Source organism: Mustela nivalis (genome assembly GCF_964662115.1).
Source record: "Mustela nivalis genome assembly, chromosome: Y".
Taxonomy (NCBI): Eukaryota; Metazoa; Chordata; class Mammalia; order Carnivora; family Mustelidae; genus Mustela; species Mustela nivalis.
In genome coordinates this window covers 26789894-26810915 of record NC_139041.1, presented here as the reverse complement: position 1 = coordinate 26810915, position 21022 = coordinate 26789894, and the positions used below count along the sequence as shown (strand labels likewise).

Below are 21022 nucleotides of genomic sequence, written 5' to 3'. Positions count from 1 at the left end.
GTCTAGTTAGTATCTGTGTTTCTTGTTTAATGGACACTGATAACATTGATCACTTTGCTTTCCAGTATCCTCAGAAAGTGTGTTTCAAGGCCTTACAATGATACAATGCCTAGGAGCGAAGGTTTCTCAGATGACTGGGTACATCCTCACCATAAATATTTCTTTGTGAGCATGAAAAAAAAAAAGAAGAGTTTTACATAAAAAAATACAAAAGAACCATTTGATGTATACGGTATATAAGACAATGATGTAAAGTTTTTAGGTAACACCGTACTTTTCATTTTATTATATTCTCATATGCGTATTATTTCAAATGTTATGACTCACATTGAGCTAAAGTGACGCATGTTATCACAGTTGCTCGGAAGGGGAAAGTGAGGCACTGGTCTGTAGTCAAGTGTGCAGTTCAAGGGGTGGAGTGGAAATCGGCCTTTTCTGACAGCAGATTGGAAATTTTAGTCTTGAATTTCACAGCTCTTCAAAACCCAAGAGTCATTGTGGGAACCTCTATCCCGGCTTCAGTTTTTCGCCTGCCTGCTCGGTCGAATTTTCGGCACTGACTTGATCTGAATTCTGTGTTAGGCAGTGTCATGCATAATTCGTGAGGAAAACACGGCAGCTTTACGTGAACTTTGCTCTTTTCCCTGAGCTCTTCAGCGCCGGAATTATGTGTATCCTAACTTCTACCCATTTTACCGGAGGCAGCCACCAGACGGAGTCGCGCTCCTGCGGCCTGCAGCCCGCAGCAGGCATAATGAGTCGCACAAAGGCTGCTGACGTCATACGTGATTCACTATCAGGCGCGACGGGAGTAGAACCAAACGACTCCTTTGAGCCTCGGGCTCAGCGGCTGCCATCTTGTTTCGGCGGTTGAGGTAAAGGAGGCGTCGTTCGTGGAAGGGACTGCCAGGAGACGGGGAAGGCTGTGACAGTGCGACTCTCCGCTAGCCAGTCCGTGGGGGAGGAGTTGGAAAAGGAGAGCGGCGGCTGGGCCTGGCTTCCGCTGCAGGAGGAGTGGGCTCCGGGGCGACCGGTGGAAGCGGTGCTGGTAACTAAGGGCCTTTGAAGGCGCCTCCCGCGCCGAGGGCATGATTTTCTGGGGACTTTGCCAGGGCCTGAGCTGGGTCTCTGTTGTGCCAGCGGATGGGTTGATCCTGGGGCGGGGCCCACATTTGTTTTTTAAAATGTGACCTAGTGTTTCCCGAGGCCCGGTACCAGCTTTTAAGTTAGCTTTCAGGTCAGACACAAATGTCATTCCTTTGCTGACATAGCGGCTAAAGTCAGCAGCAGTTCGAACGTACCTAGTGAACATATGCCATTCAGGGTTAAACCAAAGTTACCCATTAGTCCACCAGCAGTTCTCTCAGCCTCCAAAGGGACCAGACCGCGCCCTCCGAAGTTCTATTTGACTTTCATTTCCCCCCGAAAAGGTGTTTGTAGCATTTTGTTTTCAGACAGCCCATCGCTTTCGGACCTCGTCTTTCCAGTCCCCTTGCAAAGCTAAAAAAAAGAAAAAGAGACTCTGCAGAGCATCGAGGCCTGGCTCTCTGTCAGAGACTCCCTCCTCACATCTCTGATTACAGCTTCTTCTGTCAGAGATCCTCCGGATCCAGCGTTTCTATTCAGATATGTGTGGCTTTGTTTTAACATTCGATTTTACTACCCAGTCCTAAAGACGTCTTCCTTTCTGCATCCGCTTCTAGACCCAGCATTTGTAATTAATGCCCCCCTCCCCAACTCCTCAAACCTTAGCATCATCCATCAGAAACTTCTTTGGGCCCCACATTGCCATTAAGTGACAAGCCCTTAGTATCTACTTTTGAAGAATCTCCTTTTTTTATGGCCCCAGTATTCTTTCCAGATAACCCTGAACTATCTTCCCTCTGAGCCTCGTCACTGGCAAACATCACACAGGAACTGTTTGTGCAAAGCTGTCCTCCATCAGAGGATTCTCCCAGTGCTGCCTTCACTCCCGTAAGCATCTGCCCATATAGATTTTGGTCCTAACCGGCTCTGCCCGGAACAAGTCTTCCCGGCCTCATCCTAGGCCTGCCTGTCTGTGAATTCAAAGTCAGCAGCTGCCCTGTCAGATTTTCGGCTTCACTGGGGGTCCCTTGAATGCATGTCACACATTTTAGTCTGCCCTGAGAGCCTTTCACGTGTTCCCTCAGGAGCCCTCACCTTCTGCTTTCTGCTTCGTGGGATCCCTTACCATTATCAGATATCCCCTTCCCCATGATTTCCACCAGAGTAGATTGCTCTCTCAGCATCTACTGACTCTGTATGCTCAGAGTTACTGACTGACCACACAACTTCAGATTCTAGCTAGCCTCTTCTCAGTCCTTCCGGCCTGTACGGTCTTTTCTTTCTTTCTTCCTTCCTTCCTTCCTTCATTTTTTTTTTTTTTTTTTTGGCATTCCCTTGGAATGGGCAGTGAGGGAGGCATGCTGGGGGTTAGCAGGAATGGAACTTAAAAGTTAAAACTGGCATTCTCTTACCAACCACCCTGCACCTGCTTCTGAGCTTTGCCTTATCTTTTACTTCCTCACAGCAGCCCCAACACATAGCAGGTCTTCTTTATCTTTCTCTTATTTACAAAGGGCTGCTAGTAGTTAAGGCCTTCCCTCCTCCAAACATGCCACCAAGAAGAAAGGCTACCCACCACAGAGGGCTCACCTCTTGCCCTTTCTTTCAGATGTCCAGCTCGCCACTAGCCAAGAAATGCTGTGTGCCTGGGTCTGATCCCAAACCGAGTTCTGACTGCTCTTCTGCCTGTTCAGTAATGTTTAAAGTGCCCTCGGGACCAAGCAACGTGAGTATCTGCTCCTTAAAGACTCATAGGTGGGGTGCAGGTGGTTGGTAAGAGAGTGCAGTTTGTTAACTATTTAAGCCCCTTTCTAGCTAAGCCATGGAACATTTTTTTTTCCTCTTCATTCCTAGGGAATGCCAAAAAAAGAGAGTGAAACAGACATAGATGAGGGTCTTTACTCCCGACAGCTGTAAGTCTGGCTAAGTATGGGGATGTGAAGTGGGAAAGGACACAGAAAAGATGGTGTTGAGTGGGTCAAGTCCTGACCCAGACTCTCCCCCGACCTGGCAGGTATGTGCTTGGCCATGAGGCAATGAAGCATCTCCAGACATCCAGTGTACTGGTGTCAGGCCTCCGGGGCCTAGGGGTGGAAATTGCCAAAAATCTTATCCTTGGCGGGGTCAAAGCTGTCATCCTGCATGACCAGGGCACTGCCCAATGGGCTGACCTCTCGTCCCAGGTACCTAACTCTTCCTGGCTCCTTTACTACCTTTGCCAAGATACCACCCTCCCCCTTGAGTTTTGCATTTACTTCTCTTCCTATACCCTGTTGTAGTTCTACCTGAGGGAAGAGGACATTGGTAAAAACCGGGCTGAGGTCTCACAGCCCCGCCTTGCTGAGCTCAACAGCTATGTGCCAGTCACCACCTATACTGGGGCCCTCACTGAGGAATTCCTTAGTGGTTTCCAGGTACCTTGCTGCATCGTGCTTCTTGCCTACTTTTGTCGGATTCTGTTTCTGCTTGGTCTATTGAGGATTTACTAAATAGGCTATCCCAGTGTTCAGGTTTCATGGGGGGAGCCTCAGGGATGTAGGCAGGAATTAGATCCTGGACACTGTCCTGGGGGAGCTCACAGCTTTTCAGAATGGAAGGAATGGCCAAATACTGTGATACAGTGTTTGTGAACATTGAACTCTGAAGGCAAAATACCTTGGTGGGGTGGGTATCTCGCTCTTGCAGTTGCCTGGCAGTGAACAAGAAAATTAGTTTATCTGTCTTTATTTTTGTATCTGTAGAATGGGAATAATAGCAACAATGACTTCAAAGTTTTTGGGATGGTTAAATACTTAGAAGAGCAGTTGGCACAAAGGGTGTTCCAAATGCGTGTTAAACAGCTAGACCGGAAAGAGGGGACTGTGGGTACTGATATACTTGTGTAGGGTTTCCCAGAGGAGAGGGGTAGTGGAATTCCTGGTATAGGACTAGGGAACAACAGACACAAATCCCCACAGACCAGATCTGAGCAAGTGTTTTATTATTTAATTTTTAATTGAAGCAAGTGAGGGTGGAATATGGGGGTATAAACTCAGACTTTGGGACCAGAGTATGATTCATTTCTGTCTCCCCTTCTACTGTTAGGCGGTGGGAAGGAAGGGTTTTGTGTTTGTCAAATAAAAGAGTTTGTTGGTCTTTTCAGGACCTCTTTACCTTTTTTATCTGAGTCTGGGGATTCCTGTTTCCCGTCAGTGAGCTTGCTCTCACTGAGCGTGACACAGATAGATACTTTATAAATAGAAGACTGAGTCAGCAAAGTTTAAATCCTGACACCCCACCAGTGCTGGACTGCATGACGCTTCACCCACCCCAGTCTGCGTATCTCCTTTATTTTCGTAACTCTCCTGCACCCCACTGCCAAGCCTTGAGTATGAGCCTCCTTCTCTGTATAGGTGGTGGTACTCACCAACACTCCCTTGGAGGACCAGCTGCAGGTGGGTGAGTTCTGCCATAGCCATGGAATCAAGCTGGTCGTGGCAGACACACGTGGCCTGTTTGGGTGAGTGCCTGCCTCTCACTTTCTCCCAAGCACCTGCCAGGCCCAGGCAAGATCCTTTTGCTCCCACTGAACTCATACTACTCCCAGCCAACCCAAGCCTAGGTTTTGATTCTGTAAATTTAGCTTTCCTTACTTGGCATGAGTGCCATCTGATTGCCAGCAGTAAGGGACTGAGTTTGCTTAGCAGTTACTCACTGCATCTTGAAGGACACATAGAGTTACTGGATGCATGGGTTTTAGGCTCTAGCCCTGTTGTCTCCTACAGGCAGCTGTTCTGTGACTTTGGAGAGGAAATGATCCTTACAGATTCCAATGGGGAGCAGCCTCTCAGTGCTATGGTATCTATGGTTACAAAGGTAAGGAGATCATCCCCAAGGGTTTTGGCAGGCATTGGCCAGCAGTAATTCTCTCTGTCTCCTCGTGGTACCCTGAGCCTACCCCTGAGGCTTACTTTTCTTTCCACTAGGATAGCCCAGGTGTTGTCACCTGCCTGGATGATACCCGGCATGGATTTGAGAGCGGTGACTTTGTCTCCTTCACAGAAGTCCAGGGCATGAATGAACTCAATGACACCTACCCCATAGAGATCACAGTCCTGGGTATGTCAAGGCTGGGCACAAGAAGTGACTGCCTGGACCAAAGGGAGTGCCGTGGGCTGATTGAGAGGCCAAAATTTGACAAATAACTGTAGCATGAATTAGATCAAAGGCCAAGAAGATATGCCCTTCAAAACTTGAGCTAACACTTAGGAGAGATGTGTCCATGGGACCTTACCAAATAGATGTGCGCTGAACTATAGAGGCAGAAATTTATGCCACTAGTGTTGATTATATTTCCTGCTTAATTGTTCACTGTATCTCTTTCTGTTTGTTTGCATTAGGATTTATAATACAGAACTTCATGTATATTTAGTGTATAGTCTCTAAGTAACACTTTATCACCTCATGTGAAAAAAAAAAAAAAAAACAGCCTTAGAACAGAATATTCCCAGTTCCTGGGCGCCTGGGTGGCTCAGTGGGTTAAGCCGCTGTCTTCGGCTCAGGTCATGATCTCAGAGTCCTGGGATCGAGTCCCGCATCGGGCTCTCTGCTGAGCAGAGAGCCTGCTTCCCTCTCTCTCTCTCTCTGCCTGCCTCTCCATCTACTTGTGATTTCTCTCTGTCAAATAAATAAATAAAATCTTTAAAAAAAAAAAGAATATTCCCAGTTCCTGATTCCTCAAGTGTATGTTATGTCTGTCATAAACTTCTCACTACCTTTGCTTGGATTTAAAACCTATTGCTTTAAAGACCCTTGTGGGGCCCCTGGGTGCCTCAGTGGGCTTAGCCTCTGGCTCAGGTCATGATCTCAGAGTCCTGGGATTGAGACCCTATTGGACTCTCTGCTTTCCCCCTCTCTCTCTCTGCTTGCCTCTCTGCCTACTTGTGATCTGTGATCTCTCTGTCAAATAAATAAAACCTTAGAAAAAGAGAGAGAGCCTGGAAGGAATTAAGAAAAGTTTTTTCTTTTCATTCATTTTATATTTTCTCTTCTCTTAAGATCTGAGCCTAATAGCCTAAAAAAATTATTTTATTTTAAAATCCAGTTTTTACATCTAGTATAGTTTTCTTTCTACTTGAGGGATGCCCTTTACCATTTGTTGTACTCATGAGATTTGATGTGGTAATTCTTTTAGTTAGCCGGTGATTTAAATTTTCTTTACTTTGCCTGTGTTTTTGAAAGACATTTTTGTGGAATTTCAAATTCTGATTTGACGTTTTTTTTTTTTTTTCTTTTCTTTTGAAAGATGTTGCTGTATTTTTTGCTTCCATGTTTTTCCACCAGAAGTATGCTTTCATTCTTTTCCTTGTTCCTTATGTATGTAATGTGCTTATTTTCTCTACCACTAACGATAAACAACGTATGCTATCATGACAATGCACCTTAGTGCATTTTTCTCCAGTTTCTTTTGTTTGGGTTTATTTAACTACATTATTTGTGGGCTTACAGTGCTATCAGGTTTGGAAAATTACTGGGCATAGTTTTTCAAAATATTACACTTTCTTCTTCCCTCCCCTTCCCTACCCTCCCCATCCTCTGGGATTTCCCAGAACTCCAGTTAGGTGCATATTAAGCTACTTGACTTATTTTGTGTTTGTTTATTTGCCCTCCATGTTGTATTTTGAATAGTTAGTTTTGGTGTAGACTGGGTCAAGATGGAATTTTCATTCTTGTTTTGATGGTGCTATTGATTCTCTGTGGTGGGGCTAAGAGGAATGGTCATTGAAGTAACAGACACTCTGTTCTTTTCCTCCCTTAGGTCCCTATACCTTTAGTATCTGTGACACTTCTAGCTTCTCTGAGTACACCCGAGGAGGCATTGTCAGTCAGGTTAAAGTACCTAAGAAGATCAGCTTTGTAAGTATGTGTGGAGGTGGGCTATAGGGTTCTACAGCTCTAGGGTTTTCATGTCTCTGGTGCTGATATCCCACTCTCCACAGAAATCCTTGCTAGTCTCACTGGCGGAGCCAGACTTTGTGATAACGGATTTTTCCAAGTTTTCTCGCCCTGCTCAGCTGCACATTGGCTTCCAGGCCCTGCACCGCTTCTGTGCTCAGCATGGCCGGTCTCCTCGGCCCCACAATGAGGTAGGATGAGTGGGCAAGCCCGCCTGCATCTTTGGCCCAAAGCCTCACCTGCTCTCCCATCTACTGTCTCCCTGTCTCATTCCCACTATTGGCCTGACTGGTCCTTTCTTGGATCTCTTTGCCTTTCCAGGAGGATGCAACAGCACTGGTGGCCTTAGCCCAGGCTGTGAATGCCCGAGCCCTGCCAGTGGTGCAGCAGGACCCCCTGGATGAGGACCTCATTAGAAAACTCTCATATGTGGCTGCTGGGGATCTGGCACCGATAAACGCCTTTATTGGGGGCTTGGCTGCCCAGGAAGTTATGAAGGTCAGTGTGGTTAAAGAAGGGCAGAGCTGAGGACAGGCCAGGTGCCCTCCTGATTCCAGTACTGGCTGTCCATCTGGGTCAGATTCCTATTAAGCACCGATGACCTCCCATTTCTTACCATCCTTCCCAGGCTTGCTCTGGGAAGTTTACACCTATTATGCAGTGGCTGTACTTTGATGCACTTGAATGTCTCCCTGAGGACCTACAGGCCCTCACAGAGGACAGATGTCGCCCGGTATGTGAAGGGACCCCATGGGTAGGTGTTATTTTGGGTCTCTGCATGGCAGCTCATCTCTGATCCTCCTCCCTTCACATGACACAGTGCCAGAGCCGTTATGATGGGCAGGTGGCTGTATTTGGCTCAGACCTGCAAGAGAAGCTGGGCAAGCAAAATTACTTCTTGGTGAGTGATGCCTTGGGGCACCAGCTACATCATCTTGACTTGCCTCTGGCTAATCTTTTCTAGAGGCTCCTGCCTCCCTAAGGCAGTTAATTGTTTTGTTTTGTATTTTTTTTTTTTTTTTATTTTGTGGGTTTTTATGCCCTCATCTCTGCCCTTTCTTCATTTTCTTCATACTCAGAAAAGCCTGATAATGTGCCTTTATTCCCCCATCTGGGGCCTCCTTTCTTAGATGACAGTGGGTGTTTATGGCTCTAGGATTTGAATATGTAATACAGGACCCCCTTACCCTCTATGTATCTTCAGGGGTAGTGAGGACTAACAGATTTCTTTTCTACGCTTTCACACTTTGTGTCTCTCTTCTTGGTAACCTCTCAGGTGGGTGCAGGGGCCATTGGCTGTGAACTCCTCAAGAACTTTGCCATGATTGGTCTAGGCTGTGGGGAGAATGGGGCAATCACTGTTACAGACATGGACACCATTGAGAAGTCCAATCTAAACCGACAGTTTCTGTTCCGGCCCTGGGATGTCACGGTGAGTCTGTATACCTGGTAACTGGATGAGCTGCTTCTCTCTCTTTTCTCCTTTCTTGTCCTTAAGCTTAATAGCTTAGGTCTTTTTGCCTCTATCTTTCTGCTTTTCTCTTCTCTCTCCTTTTCTACCACTCATTCTTTCCAAAGATATTTGAATACTTACCATGTCTTTTCATGTCATTCATCATTTTATACCTACCCCCACTTTTTCTTTTTTCTCTATATATCTTTGGTAGCTGCTAATGTAGGACTATGGAAGCTAGGTATATGGAAGGATCAATATGAAAAGTCTTCTGTGTTATTTTTGCCTAACTCAGGGATTTGTTTCATTTTGTCTTCCTGCTACTCTGCACTGCCATAGATTATTTGAAATACATTACATAGCAAAGAAGAGCTTTCTGCCCTTGTCTAGTGAGAAAAGTCTGGAGGTCCACAACACTTTTTATCAAGTCCCCAAAGTCATAATTGTTTTAAGCTACCAAGACATCATTTGCCTTTTTACTCTTACTTTGTCAGTAGAAATTTCCATGCTACTTTAGGAAGGCATTTCTAACTCAGAAACACTTCTTTTTTCTTTTTTCCAAACAAACAAGTACGAAATGGTACAAAAGAGATAAATACCTAAGGATGCATTCAACATGCGAAACCAGTAGATACTGGTATAGATTGAAGATCTTACTTTGCAACTACACTTTAAAATGTTATTTCTCAGGTTTTAATTTTTTTTTTTTTTTTTTAGTATCCATGATTATCTGAAAATGCTATTAAAATATTGTGTGAAACGTTTTACAGATTAAATGTGGTAGAGAAGAGAATCCAGCTGCCTCTTAAGAGATTAAATACCTTAAAACATTTGCAAATATGTACATATAATTTGGGTTTTGTGACTGACATTTTTGTATTGGAAAACATTTTTCATGTTTATATTTATACTACATAATGGAATCATTCCATTTTCAAATCAACTAATAATAACAAAATTTTACCAGTTTAATTTTTTTTAAATTATGTTAGTCACTATACAGTACGTCATTAGTTTTTGAGGTAGTTTAAATTCCTAATACAGGAAAACCTGGTCGCTGTAATCCAACATAGCAGGTGTTCTTCTTAAGATCCTTATATTTGAGGATGATTGCAATGAACAGTAATTTACAATAGCCAACTACAGGGCTGGTGTTAAGAAGGTATAATGAAACATGAAAAACCAGGATGAGAGGGAAGGGCCATTAGAGAGTGGTTTACAATGTGATAAAGGAAGTCCTCAGCGGAAGGGTGGCATTTCCTTCCTTGGATGATAGAGGAGAATGAGAAGGTAATTCAGGAAGGAGTGTATTGGGTAAAGGCCACAGCCTGACCAAAATTCTGATGTTGGAATATCACTCATTGTGGAAGGAACAGAGTGGTCATTCAGAAGGGACCATGGTAGGAGATGAGGTTATAGAAGTAACATGGGCCAGCTCATACCCTAAGAGAAAGTGAGAGCTAGTGGAGGTTTTTGAGCAAAAGAAGAATGTGACCTGACTTGGCTTTCAGAGGATACTGTTTACAATTGTAGAAGGACCTTGTCTTTATTTGGGTAATGGCATCCCAACTCTGGGATGCTGTTCAGTCAAAAAGCAATAATGTTGCAGATACCTGGTGCATTGTCTCCTACTTGGTTTATGTAGTTTAAATTCCTAGGGTTTTCCTAGGAATTCCTAAGTTCCTTTTCTGCTAGCTATCAGGTCTGTTTGCCACAGCCTCAGTTGTGACATTTGTCATAAACTACTGCTAATCAGGGAGCCTCCTGAACTCAGAGTGTAGATCTTGCCTACCGTTAGATAAACCAGGTGTCAGAACAACTCTGTAACGGTTTATTGGGTGAATGTATGAATGACTGCTGCATCTCCATCTCTACCCAGAAAATGAAATCTGACACAGCTGTTGCAGCTGTGCGCCAGATAAATCCTTACATCCGGGTAATGAGCCATCAGAATCGTGTTGGCCCTGACACAGAGCATATCTATGATGATAGCTTCTTTCAGAACCTTGATGGTATTGTGACTGCCCTGGACAATATGGATGCTCGTGAGTTTGGGGGTGGGGGTGAGGACGAGGGCAGAGTAATATGTGTCTGTTTGGGGGTGTATCTGTTCTCCTGTCGTATCCTAATGTTATCACCCCCTGTCGTCTTCTCAAGGCATGTACGTGGACCGCCGCTGTGTGTACTACCGTAAACCACTGCTGGAGTCAGGCACACTGGGCACCAAGGGCAACGTGCAGGTGGTTATCCCCTTCCTGACAGAGTCCTACAACTCCAGCCAGGACCCTCCTGAGAAGTCCATCCCTATCTGCACACTGAAGAACTTCCCTAATGCCATCGAACACACACTGCAGGTGATCACTTTTGGAGGGAGGGAGAGGTAGGAGAGACAGGCACTTAGGTAGCCTCTCAGCCACCAGACTTATAACCATTCAGGTGATGGAAGTTTCAGTTAACATGTACCTTTTCTTCAAGTCTCTTTAGAAGTCTAAGCTTTACTAAAGTCTAAGCTTTACTAAATGATTCATTTCTTTTAACTTAAAAATGTTTAGTTTGTAAACACAGAGATGGATATTCATATAATATGTAATGTATTTTATTAACTTGTATGAGAAATGAAGTAGTGAGTTTATGTTTATTATATATATATTGAAGATTATATTCCTTATAAAAGATTATAATATATATATAAGATTGTATTCCAACTAAAAAATTAATTATCTCTGCTAGTTATTTAATTACTTGTAATATTTAGCCCATATTTGGACTTACCTAACTTGCACTAAAGAATTGATTAAGAATTGTTTAATTCAATTGTTTAAAAATTGGCATCTCAGGATAATTCTCCTCCTATAGCATAGGCAGAGAATTATCACAGTGTACACAGTGGTGTACATATCATCTAAATGGACAAAGTAAACATACCTACTTAACCAATACCCAGCACCTAACTCAAATTCCAGTGTTCTTTGAACTCAAGGATGACCACTGTATTATGTATTAATTCGGTATCATGCTTCTTAATGCCGTCCTTAAAGACCATATTTTAGAGTACGGGAGTACGAGGAAGCTAAGCAGAAACAGAACACAGTTTGAACTACTTGCTTCCATCCCAGCAGTTACCAACTGGATGTATTTAAACTGATAAATACACCACAGTGTAAATGTGTCTCCATTTCACCATGTGTATATGCATATGTAGATGTACACACTGTGTATGTTTATAGACATATACGTGTGGGTGTGTCCATACTTGTAACCTTTATTAGATAATTACTCTATTGCCATGCCACATATGCAGAAGGACTATAAAACTGCCCTTAAAATAAATTCAGTATGTGATTCTTGAATTGAACCTCCTCACATCTCAGATTCCTTATGTGGAAAATAGGAGGAGAGAAGTACTTCTCTCAAGGCTTTGTAAAGTATTTACCATTTAAAGAGTGCTTGACACTAAGCTTTACATACGTATGTCTATGGTCATTTCAACATATCAATCCATGAGTTATAGATACTTCATTTACAGAATACATTTTCAGAATAAGGATACATAGATAAAGGCATTACCTTGTATGCCACAGCACTGTGGCTGAGCCGGCCTTTGAACCTGGACCTCCAGATTCCAGATCATTCACCAGGGACTGTATTGACTGACCTTATAATATGCAGAGAGCAAAACTTGTATCTTATTCTCTGTCCAGTCCCCGTGACCTGTATGGATCATTCATGTTTGTGTTTGGTGAGAGCTCCGTTCTTTCTTCTTGAAACATACTACATCTGGATTAGGGTATACCTAGCGTAAGAATAAGATATGTATATATATTTGTGTAACCACTGTGCAGATCAAGGTCATTGGTTTTCAAATTGGGATGGTATGTGTTGGAAGCTTGAGAGGCCCATTTAAGGAGTTTCTTCTTTTGTTCTCTGTGGTCGCCATGTTGTTCCTAATTGCTTCATTTACTGATGGTCTGTCTTTTTTTAATATATATATATAAAAAATTTTTTTTATATATTTTACTTATTTTTTTTTTGTCAGAGAGAGAGAGCAGGCAGAGGGAGGGAGAGCAGGCAGAGGGAGAAACAACCTCCCCGCTGAGCAGAGAACCTGGTATGGGACTTGATCACAGAACTCTGGTATCATGACCTGAGCCGAAGGCAGATGCTCAATTGGCTGAGCTACCCAGTCTAGTGCCAACAAAAGGCCACTTTGCGTTTCAGGCCCATGTAATCTCTTTGCTTTGTCTGCAGTGGGCTCGGGATGAGTTTGAAGGTCTCTTTAAGCACCCAGCAGAAAATGTCAACCAGTATCTCACGTGAGTAATTCTATCCAAATGTTCTCTCACTTCTCTGCCTAGTCAAGCATACCATAACCACTCTATGGCTCAGCACCAGCCACATGTTCTGAATCAATTATCGAATGCATGGGCCTTCTGCCACTGGAGAGTCGGGACCAGCTCTCCATGTAGTTAAGCCCTCTCCTATGGCCTCTGTCTAATTTTGCCCATTTTGCTGTGATTCCTGTCAGAGACTCCAAGTTTTTGGAACGGACACTGCGCCTGGCAGGCACCCAACCACTGGAAATGCTGGAGGCCTTGCAGCGTAGCTTGGTGCTACAGCGGCCACAGACCTGGGCTGACTGTGTGACCTGGGCTTACCACCACTGGCACACTCAGTACTCCAACAACATTTGCCAGCTTTTGCACAACTTTCCACCTGACCAGGTATTCTATACTTGCTGAGTTCATTTGGCAGAATGTATTTTCTAGAAGCAGGTAGTGTTCTGAGAGCTCTTGTAGCTAATTCAGCTATGGCAGGCACACCAAGAACATTTTATAAGACCTCAAGAAAAACTAAACAAGTGCTTTGGGATACCCGGGTGGCTCAGTTGTTTAAGCGTTTTCCTGTAGCTCAGGTCATGATCTCAGGGACCTGGGATGGAGTTCTGCATGAGGCTCCCTGCTCTGTGGGGAGTCCTTCTCAACCTACACCCACACTGTCACTCCCCCTACTTGTGTGTTCTCTCACACTGAAATAAAATCTTAAAAAAAAGTTTCTCCCTCTGCCCTTCCCCCTCTAAAATGAATAAATCTTTAAGTTTTTATTTAATTATAGTTAGATATGCCATGCAGTGTGGTATTAGTTTCAAGAGCACAATAAAGTGAGTATTCTACTCTTTCACATGATACGCACTCATCACAAATACACTCCTTTATCCCCATTTCCTGTTTACCCACCCCCCCCATTGCCCCTGGTAACCATTAGTTTGTTCTCTAGAGTTAAGAGTCTTTTTTTTTATTGTCTCTCTCTTTTTACCCACTTTGCTCATCTACTAAATTCCACATATGTGTGAAATTATAGGGTATTTGTCTTTCTCTGACTTATTCAATTAGCTTAACAGTCTCTAGCTCTATGCATGCCATTGCCAATGGCACGATTTCATTCCTTTTTATGGCCAAGTAATATTCTCTTGTAAACATATACCATATCTTCTATCTATGAAGTAATCATTAAATGATTCTTGGGCGTTTCAATAATTTGGCTATTGTAGATAATGCTGTGATTTAGTATTTGTATGTATTAGTATTAGTATTATACTAATATGTATACATAATAATACTAATTTGTATTAGTATTAGTGTTATACTAATACGTATCTGTAATAATACTAATATGTATCAGTATTAGCATTAGTATGTTTGCATGTATGTATGTATCTATGTTTGTATGTATGTAGTTGGAATTAGTATTTTTGTATTCTTTGGGTAAATACCCAGTAGTGCAATTGCTAGTTTATGGGGTAGTTCCCTTTTTAACTTTCTGAGGAAACTCCATACAGTTTTCCCCAGTGGCGGCAGCACTTTGCATTTCCATCAACAATGCCTGATTGTTCCTTTTTCTCCACAGCTTTACCAACAGTTGTTTCTGATGTAGTTGATTTTAGCCATTTTGATGGATGTGCGATGATATCTCATTGTAGTTTTGATTTGCATTTCCCTGATGATGACTGGTGTTGAACATCTTTTCATGTGTCTGTTGGCCGTCTGTATGTTTTTTTTTTTTTTGGAAAAATATCTATTCATGTGTTCTGCCCATTTTTAAATTAGGTTATTTGTTGTTTGGGTGTTAAGTTTTACAATTTTTTAAAGATTTTATTTATTTTAACTTTTTTTATTATATTATGTTAGTCACTGTACAGTACATCAAAATAATGATGTACTGATCCTGGGATCAGGTGGAAACAGTACATCATTAGTTTTTGATGTACTGTTGCCTGATTGTTTGCATATAACACACAGTGCTCCGTGCAGTGCATTCCTTCCGTAATACCCATCAACCTCAGTTTGATTTCCAAAGTCCACAGTGTCTTATGGTTCATCTCCTCCTCTGATTTCCCCCCTTCCTTCTCCTGATGTCATCCATGCTATTCCTTATGTTCCAATTATAAGTGAAACCATGTGATAATTGTCTTTCTGTTTGACTTATTTCACTTAGCCTAAGACTGTTTCTCCATCTCCCTCTGCCTCCTGCCCTGCCCCTCAAAATAAATAAATCATTAAAAAGAGAGAGAGAGTACAATGGTTCACTTTCCAACTTCATTTGACCTTAGAGCCCGTGATGTATATTGTCTTGGCATCTTAATATTCTCATCTGTGAATAATGATGGCCTAACTCTTGGGAGGTTTGGGGGATTAATTTGTATTTATTAAGTTATTGAAGTTGATATAATGCCTGAGAATTCTTAACATTCTGATAAATATATTAATATTTATCAATATCTTTTATACACACACACACAAATATATATATATATATAGTGAATGACCAGGGATAGTGAGTTGGGACGTCTAGGTCTGAGATGAGGAGTCAGGATTGTCTCCTCTCAGGCCCTGCTCCCTCAAACCCTTTCTGTCTTCTTAGCTTACAAGCTCTGGAGCCCTATTCTGGTCTGGGCCCAAACGTTGTCCACACCCACTTATCTTCAGTGTCAACAATGTAAGTCACCCCTTAGGGTATCCTGGGATCAGGTGGAAAGTGGTGGCTGAGAAGAAGGCTTGAGGTTCCAGGGTGAGGACTGATCTGCTCACTAGTCCATATCTTGCCTTTTAGCCCCTGCATCTGGATTATGTGATGGCTGCTGCCAATCTTTTTGCCCAGACGTATGGGCTGATGGGGTCTCAGGACCGAGCTGCTGTGGCCATACTTCTACAGTCTGTGGACATCCCTGAATTCACCCCCAAGTCTGGTGTCAAGATCCACGTCTCTGACAGGGAACTTCAAAATACCAGTGCCTCTGCTGGTGAGGGTGCTTAATCCAATTGGCTCAGAGCACCATTCCATTTATCTTATGTCCACGCTTCTAACTAGTTGTCCTGGTTTCTCTGCCCTGAGTTTTACCCATGCTTTCCTGTGGTCTTTGTTTCCTCCAGTGTTAAGATGGGTGGTTAAGATAAATTCTTTCATGTATTCCTCCTTTCTCTTCTCATTTTTCTTGTTCCCATTCTCCTCTCAGAATCAATTGTACATCTTCTTTCTGTGTGTGTGTTTGCATTTTTGTTCTTTCCTCCATTTTCTTCTTCCTCTGTTTTACAGACTATGGCAATTAGTTTGCCTTGATGTCTTCCCTGGGTCAGTTCCTTCTTGATATCCCCATCCATAGCCTCAACTTCCACCTGTATGTATGTTCAATGTATGTATTGACCTCCATGTCTGTCTTCATTTCCTCTCAAGGTCTTCCTCCTCATCTAACCATCTGTAACTACCTTCCAACTCCCAGCTTCCATCTCCCTCTATCTGTCCGATTCTCTCTAAGTCCCCCCTCTATTTTGTATATTTCCTGTATGTATCTTTCCATTTTTACCTCTGTATATCTGTCCCCATCCTGCTCTTTTCCAAATACTTCATCTCTCTTGATCCTCTCTGTGTTTCTTTGTGTATCTCTAGAGTTGTCAATGCTGTGTGTATTTCTTCCTAGCTCATCCTCCATGTGTAATTGTTATCTCTGCTATTCTTATTCATCTTACTTTTTTTATTTTATCCTGTCCACATTTCTCTCCTCTTCCTGTTTTTCCCTATGGTTGCTTCTCGTATTTTCTTCCCCTCTATATCTGTCATGTTTTCCTTTCTCTCTCATCCACATCTCTCTATTTCTGTCTGTGGCACTCTTTAAAATCTTTGTATCATAGCCTACATTTGTTTAAAATTAAAATAGAAATACCTAAGACTTACAGTGTTAAATGCTTTAAATAAGAAAAAAAGTAATTTATTTATTTGGCAGAGAGAGAGCATGCACATGTTCAGCAGGGGGAGTAGCAGACAAGGGGGAGGGAGAAGGAGGTTCCTGTGGGGCTTGATCCCAGGTCCCTGAGCCCAAAGCAGACACCTAACCAATGGAGCTACCCTTGAGTCCCCAGTGTTACCTATTTTTCAGTATTCTGTTTAGCAGGATTCAATATATCAACACTGTTGTGAAAAATCTCTAGGACTTTCTCACCTTTCATGTAAGAAATCTGTCCACACTAAAATAACTCCCCAGTCTCCTGCCCAGGCTCTGGCAACCACTGCTCTATCTTCTGAGTCTAGGAAGTTGGATTCTTATAGATACATATCTCAAGTATGTGGATTTCATTCTTTGATAGCTGAGAAATATCCCTTTGCGTGGACACGTGACTTTATTAACCTTCCATTGATGAATGGACCCTTGGACTGCTTCTGCCTCTTACCTGTTCTGAATAGTGTTACTGTCTACATCCATTATTATTGCTATTATCTTTGTTCAACATCTCCATTTATATCTCTCTTTATGGTCCTACTCCTGTCTACATCTTTCTTTCTTGTGTGCAGTATTTTATGCTCCATGTTTCCCTGCTCCCGCAGCTCTTTTTCCCAGAGTGTGTCTCCTTTTCAGGTCCTTGATCTGTCTGAAATCTCTGCCCCATTCTAGTGTCCTCCTTTCTCCTTATACCCTGGCCTGGAATTTAAAGGACTAACATGCCCCTCTCTTCGTACAGATGATAACCGCCTACAGGAGGTCAGAGCCATGCTTCCCAGCCCAGAGAAGCTCCCTGGGTTCAAGATGTACCCTATCAACTTTGAAAAGGTGCTGGGGAGGGTTGGGACCCTCAACACAGTAGGAGTATGGGCTGAGACATCATAGGATTCTTTGGGATTAGGACTGCCAGATTCCTTGGCTGGTCTGCAATGTAATTGAGGTGCAAATATAGTTGAATCTTGAGTAGCCAAGAAACCTTGTTTTCCTCTAACTCGCTCTTCCATACTGTCCTCTCTTCTCATTCACAACAGGATGATAATACCAACTTTCATATGGATTTCATTGTGGCTGCATCCAACCTCCGAGCAGAAAATTATAATATTCCCCCGGCAGATCGGCATAAGGTAATGATAGTATAGAGCTTAAGCTTTCACCCTTTCCCAAGGGTGAGTCTCCCACATTTGTCCTCCTCTGCAGACCCTGAACCTCTCTAATAATGGCCTCTGCTGGTCATCTTCTCTCTGGCAGAGCAAGCTGATTGCAGGGAAGATCATCCCTGCAATTGCCACAACTACAGCAGCTATAGTTGGCCTCGTGTGTCTGGAGCTATATAAAGTGGTGCAGGGATACCGGCAGCTTAAATCTTACAAGAACAGCTTTATGAACTTGGCCCTGCCCTTCTTCAGCTTCTCTGAACCCCTTGCCCCACCTCGGCACCAGGTAGGGGCCTGCTTATATGAAAACCTTTGGTTTTGCCCATTAGTGCATGAGGCAGTGTGTAGTGGGTACATGTTCGTGTGTCTGTATCTCTGGACAACTGACTCATAGTAGATGGTGCTCGTATGTTTGGGTGCCATACTGTGTATACCATTTGTCCATTCATTATACAGTTTTTGCATTGTGCCAAGTACAAATGTGACTGGCATCTTTGAGAAGTAATGAGAAGCTCAGGATAGTTAGACGATATTAAATAGGAAGGTAATGGAAGTGGAAGGTGTGTGAAGAAGATACCAGGTTTGCCTTATTGTGTAGACACATAGGTCAATATAAAAATATCGCTTTCACACAATGATATGGGGCCCCAGGAGGGTTAGGACAAAAGGAAGTTATGATTGATCTGTCTTAATGAAGTTGAGTGGTTAGGCTAGGATCATCTGGGTTACCCATATTTCCACTCCCCTGTGTTTTGTCCTACAGTACTATAACCAAGAGTGGACATTGTGGGATCGCTTTGAGGTACAGGGCATACAGCCTAATGGTAAAGAGATGACTCTCAAACAGTTCCTTGACTACTTTAAGGTGAGGCTTTCTACACTCACTTCCCCTAGGGGTGGTGATTGTATTCTCCTTTTCTATGACACCATTGTATGTCTGTCCTTCCCACCCTCTCCAGACAGAGCACAAATTAGAGATTACCATGCTGTCCCAAGGTGTATCCATGTTGTACTCCTTTTTCATGCCAGCTACCAAACTCAAGGAACGGTTGGATCAGCCGTGAGTTGGCCACAGGGCAGACTAAGGAAGGCCCTGTGAGGGGTGGAAAACCTTACTGCTTATGTTCATGGCTTTCCCTACCTTCTTTAATGCCATATGCCTCTCTTCCCTGTTATGTCCCTGACCCTCTCCTCTCTCTTCCCAGGATGACAGAAATTGTGAGTCATGTGTCGAAACGAAAGCTGGGCCACCATGTGCGGGCACTGGTGCTTGAGCTGTGCTGCAACGATGATACTGGCGAGGATGTCGAGGTTCCCTATGTACGCTACACCATCCGCTGACTCCCCAAACCCCAAACAGTTTACTTTCAGATCTCGTCGAGTTGTGCCAAAATATGTGCCTGGCTAGGCACATAAACTTTACATCCTTTTGAGAACTTTTTTTTGTGGTTGCCTTCTACTCTTTAGAATTGGAATTGTTAATAAAGACTTAACACAGGTTGGCATGTCCTAGTTTGGCAATGGTTCATGGCTTGTTTCCCCTGGGAAATGATGGGCTACCGATACCTTTGTTCAGGTCATAATTCAAAGAGTTCAGTCCCATCCCAGAAACAGGGAATGCATCCCAAATCCAAGGTTATGAGACAGAAGATTAATTGCAGCTCATCTAATAAATAAGAGGTTTGATTCCTTTTCCTCCTGTCTTACGTCCTCAAGAAAAAAAGAGCCTGTTTTAGGCTCCAGAGAAGGTCTGCCTTTATCCTATGTTAAATTTCACTCACTTTCTAATCCTATCTTTGCTACCTCCAATTACCTGCCATACTATTTTGAGATATAGTAGGCATCCTGGACCCAGACTGTGGTCTGAATACTAAGCCTTATATTATGTTCTCAAATTCTTTAATTGTTTTGTGGAAAAAAAAAAAAAGGAGTGAAGGATTAAGGCATTTACTGTCTTTAAGGTTGCATATTGTACATGTTGTACCTATAAATACTGTTATTTTTGAAGGTACGTTAGCTACTCTAAACTTCTTTTTTCCTATGAGAAAGTGGTCCCATCCCACCTGACTTGATGCATTGATACTGTCCACAAAATGAGTACCACGAGGAGTGGAACTCCTGAGTAACTCACAGAGCGCTCCTGGATTGTGATGCCAGTGCCTTAAGATATATTATACACTTACTAATGAAATTAATTTGGCAGAGCACATCTACAAAACAAAGGTTCCTTCTGGCTCCACCCCAGCTCCCTTTACCCTAGGACTCCTTGTTCTTTTCCTCAAAAGCCTTCAGGCCTCCTACCATTGAGGAGAGAGCTTGCTTCTGAGCCTGAGGGGGTTTCATATGTTAAATCTAACAGCAGGAGTTTCCCAGCTGTCCCTACAATTAATGCAAAGCACATACTTTCTCCAAATAGCAGAAGACAGAGTCTTCTGGTGGCAGTCCACATCTCTGTCTTCTCCATTGGTACCATTTGGTTGGTGAAGGATACCACCCAAACCTCAGCCAGGACTGTTCAACATTTTGCCCGCTGGAGGATTTTCTTTCATCCCCTGTCCAGAGAGCAGCTGTGCTGTTGTAGCTGTCTGCTTTTAGGTGGTATCTACCTATAGTGCAGAACTATCTGAAACCAGGCGTGAGTTTTTCTCAGTCAACTGATCATAGGAACCCCCAGAGGCCAGAAGTTCAGGTTGAGAATAAAAGATAGTGTAGCAGGAGTGGGGATCACAGACATTTGAGCCATAAAGTCATCTAATTTCCTTGTGCTTTTACAACTTCTTTGGGCCGGATCTCAGGTGTACCACTTCCATTCGATGACGTAGTGTTGCTGTCCATGCCCAACTTTATGGTCTAATGGGTCAGATAACTCCCAGTTCATAATGGGCATGTGAAATTGCATCGTTACTCCATGGTCCACTGCCTATATGGTAGTCTCTGCTAATGCCCAGTGTTAGACCAAAGGCTGGTTCTCAAACGTGAAGTAAGGATGGCAGGGGTTTGAAAAGAATTCTAAGGGCTGCTGCTGCAGGACATGTGTATGACCCTATAAAGGCTCCAGAGTATCCCTAGCTGCCACTAAGCACCATTGAATCTGCCTTTATCCTATGTTAAATTTCACTCATTTTC

At 43.1% G+C, this 21022-nt stretch overlaps 1 protein-coding gene across 7 annotated transcripts; it reads left to right on the top strand.

Moving 5' to 3' along the window:
* The first annotated feature begins 491 nt into the window (after window positions 1–491).
* Window positions 492–19401, top strand: LOC309856929 (ubiquitin-like modifier-activating enzyme 1). 7 transcript variants are annotated; one of them, XM_082718735.1, is made up of 27 exons: window positions 782–869; window positions 1850–1974; window positions 2696–2812; window positions 2941–2999; window positions 3101–3269; window positions 3366–3500; window positions 4479–4585; window positions 4851–4941; window positions 5052–5184; window positions 6884–6981; window positions 7065–7211; window positions 7342–7518; window positions 7649–7753; window positions 7841–7921; window positions 8297–8452; window positions 10353–10518; window positions 10631–10827; window positions 12722–12786; window positions 12999–13194; window positions 15392–15466; window positions 15581–15770; window positions 17482–17570; window positions 17774–17866; window positions 17991–18182; window positions 18660–18761; window positions 18856–18956; window positions 19102–19401. In XM_082718735.1, exons 3-27 carry the CDS (start codon window positions 2696–2698, stop codon window positions 19235–19237), a joined length of 3177 nt encoding a protein of 1058 aa, XP_082574861.1. In that variant the 5' UTR covers window positions 782–869; window positions 1850–1974; the 3' UTR covers window positions 19238–19401. The 7 variants fall into 7 exon arrangements, with proteins under 7 accessions (XP_082574860.1, XP_082574861.1, XP_082574858.1 ...); XM_082718732.1 differs by having other exon boundaries at window positions 793–875; XM_082718737.1 differs by having other exon boundaries at window positions 807–875; window positions 1862–1974.
* The last annotated feature ends 1621 nt before the right edge of the window (window positions 19402–21022 follow it).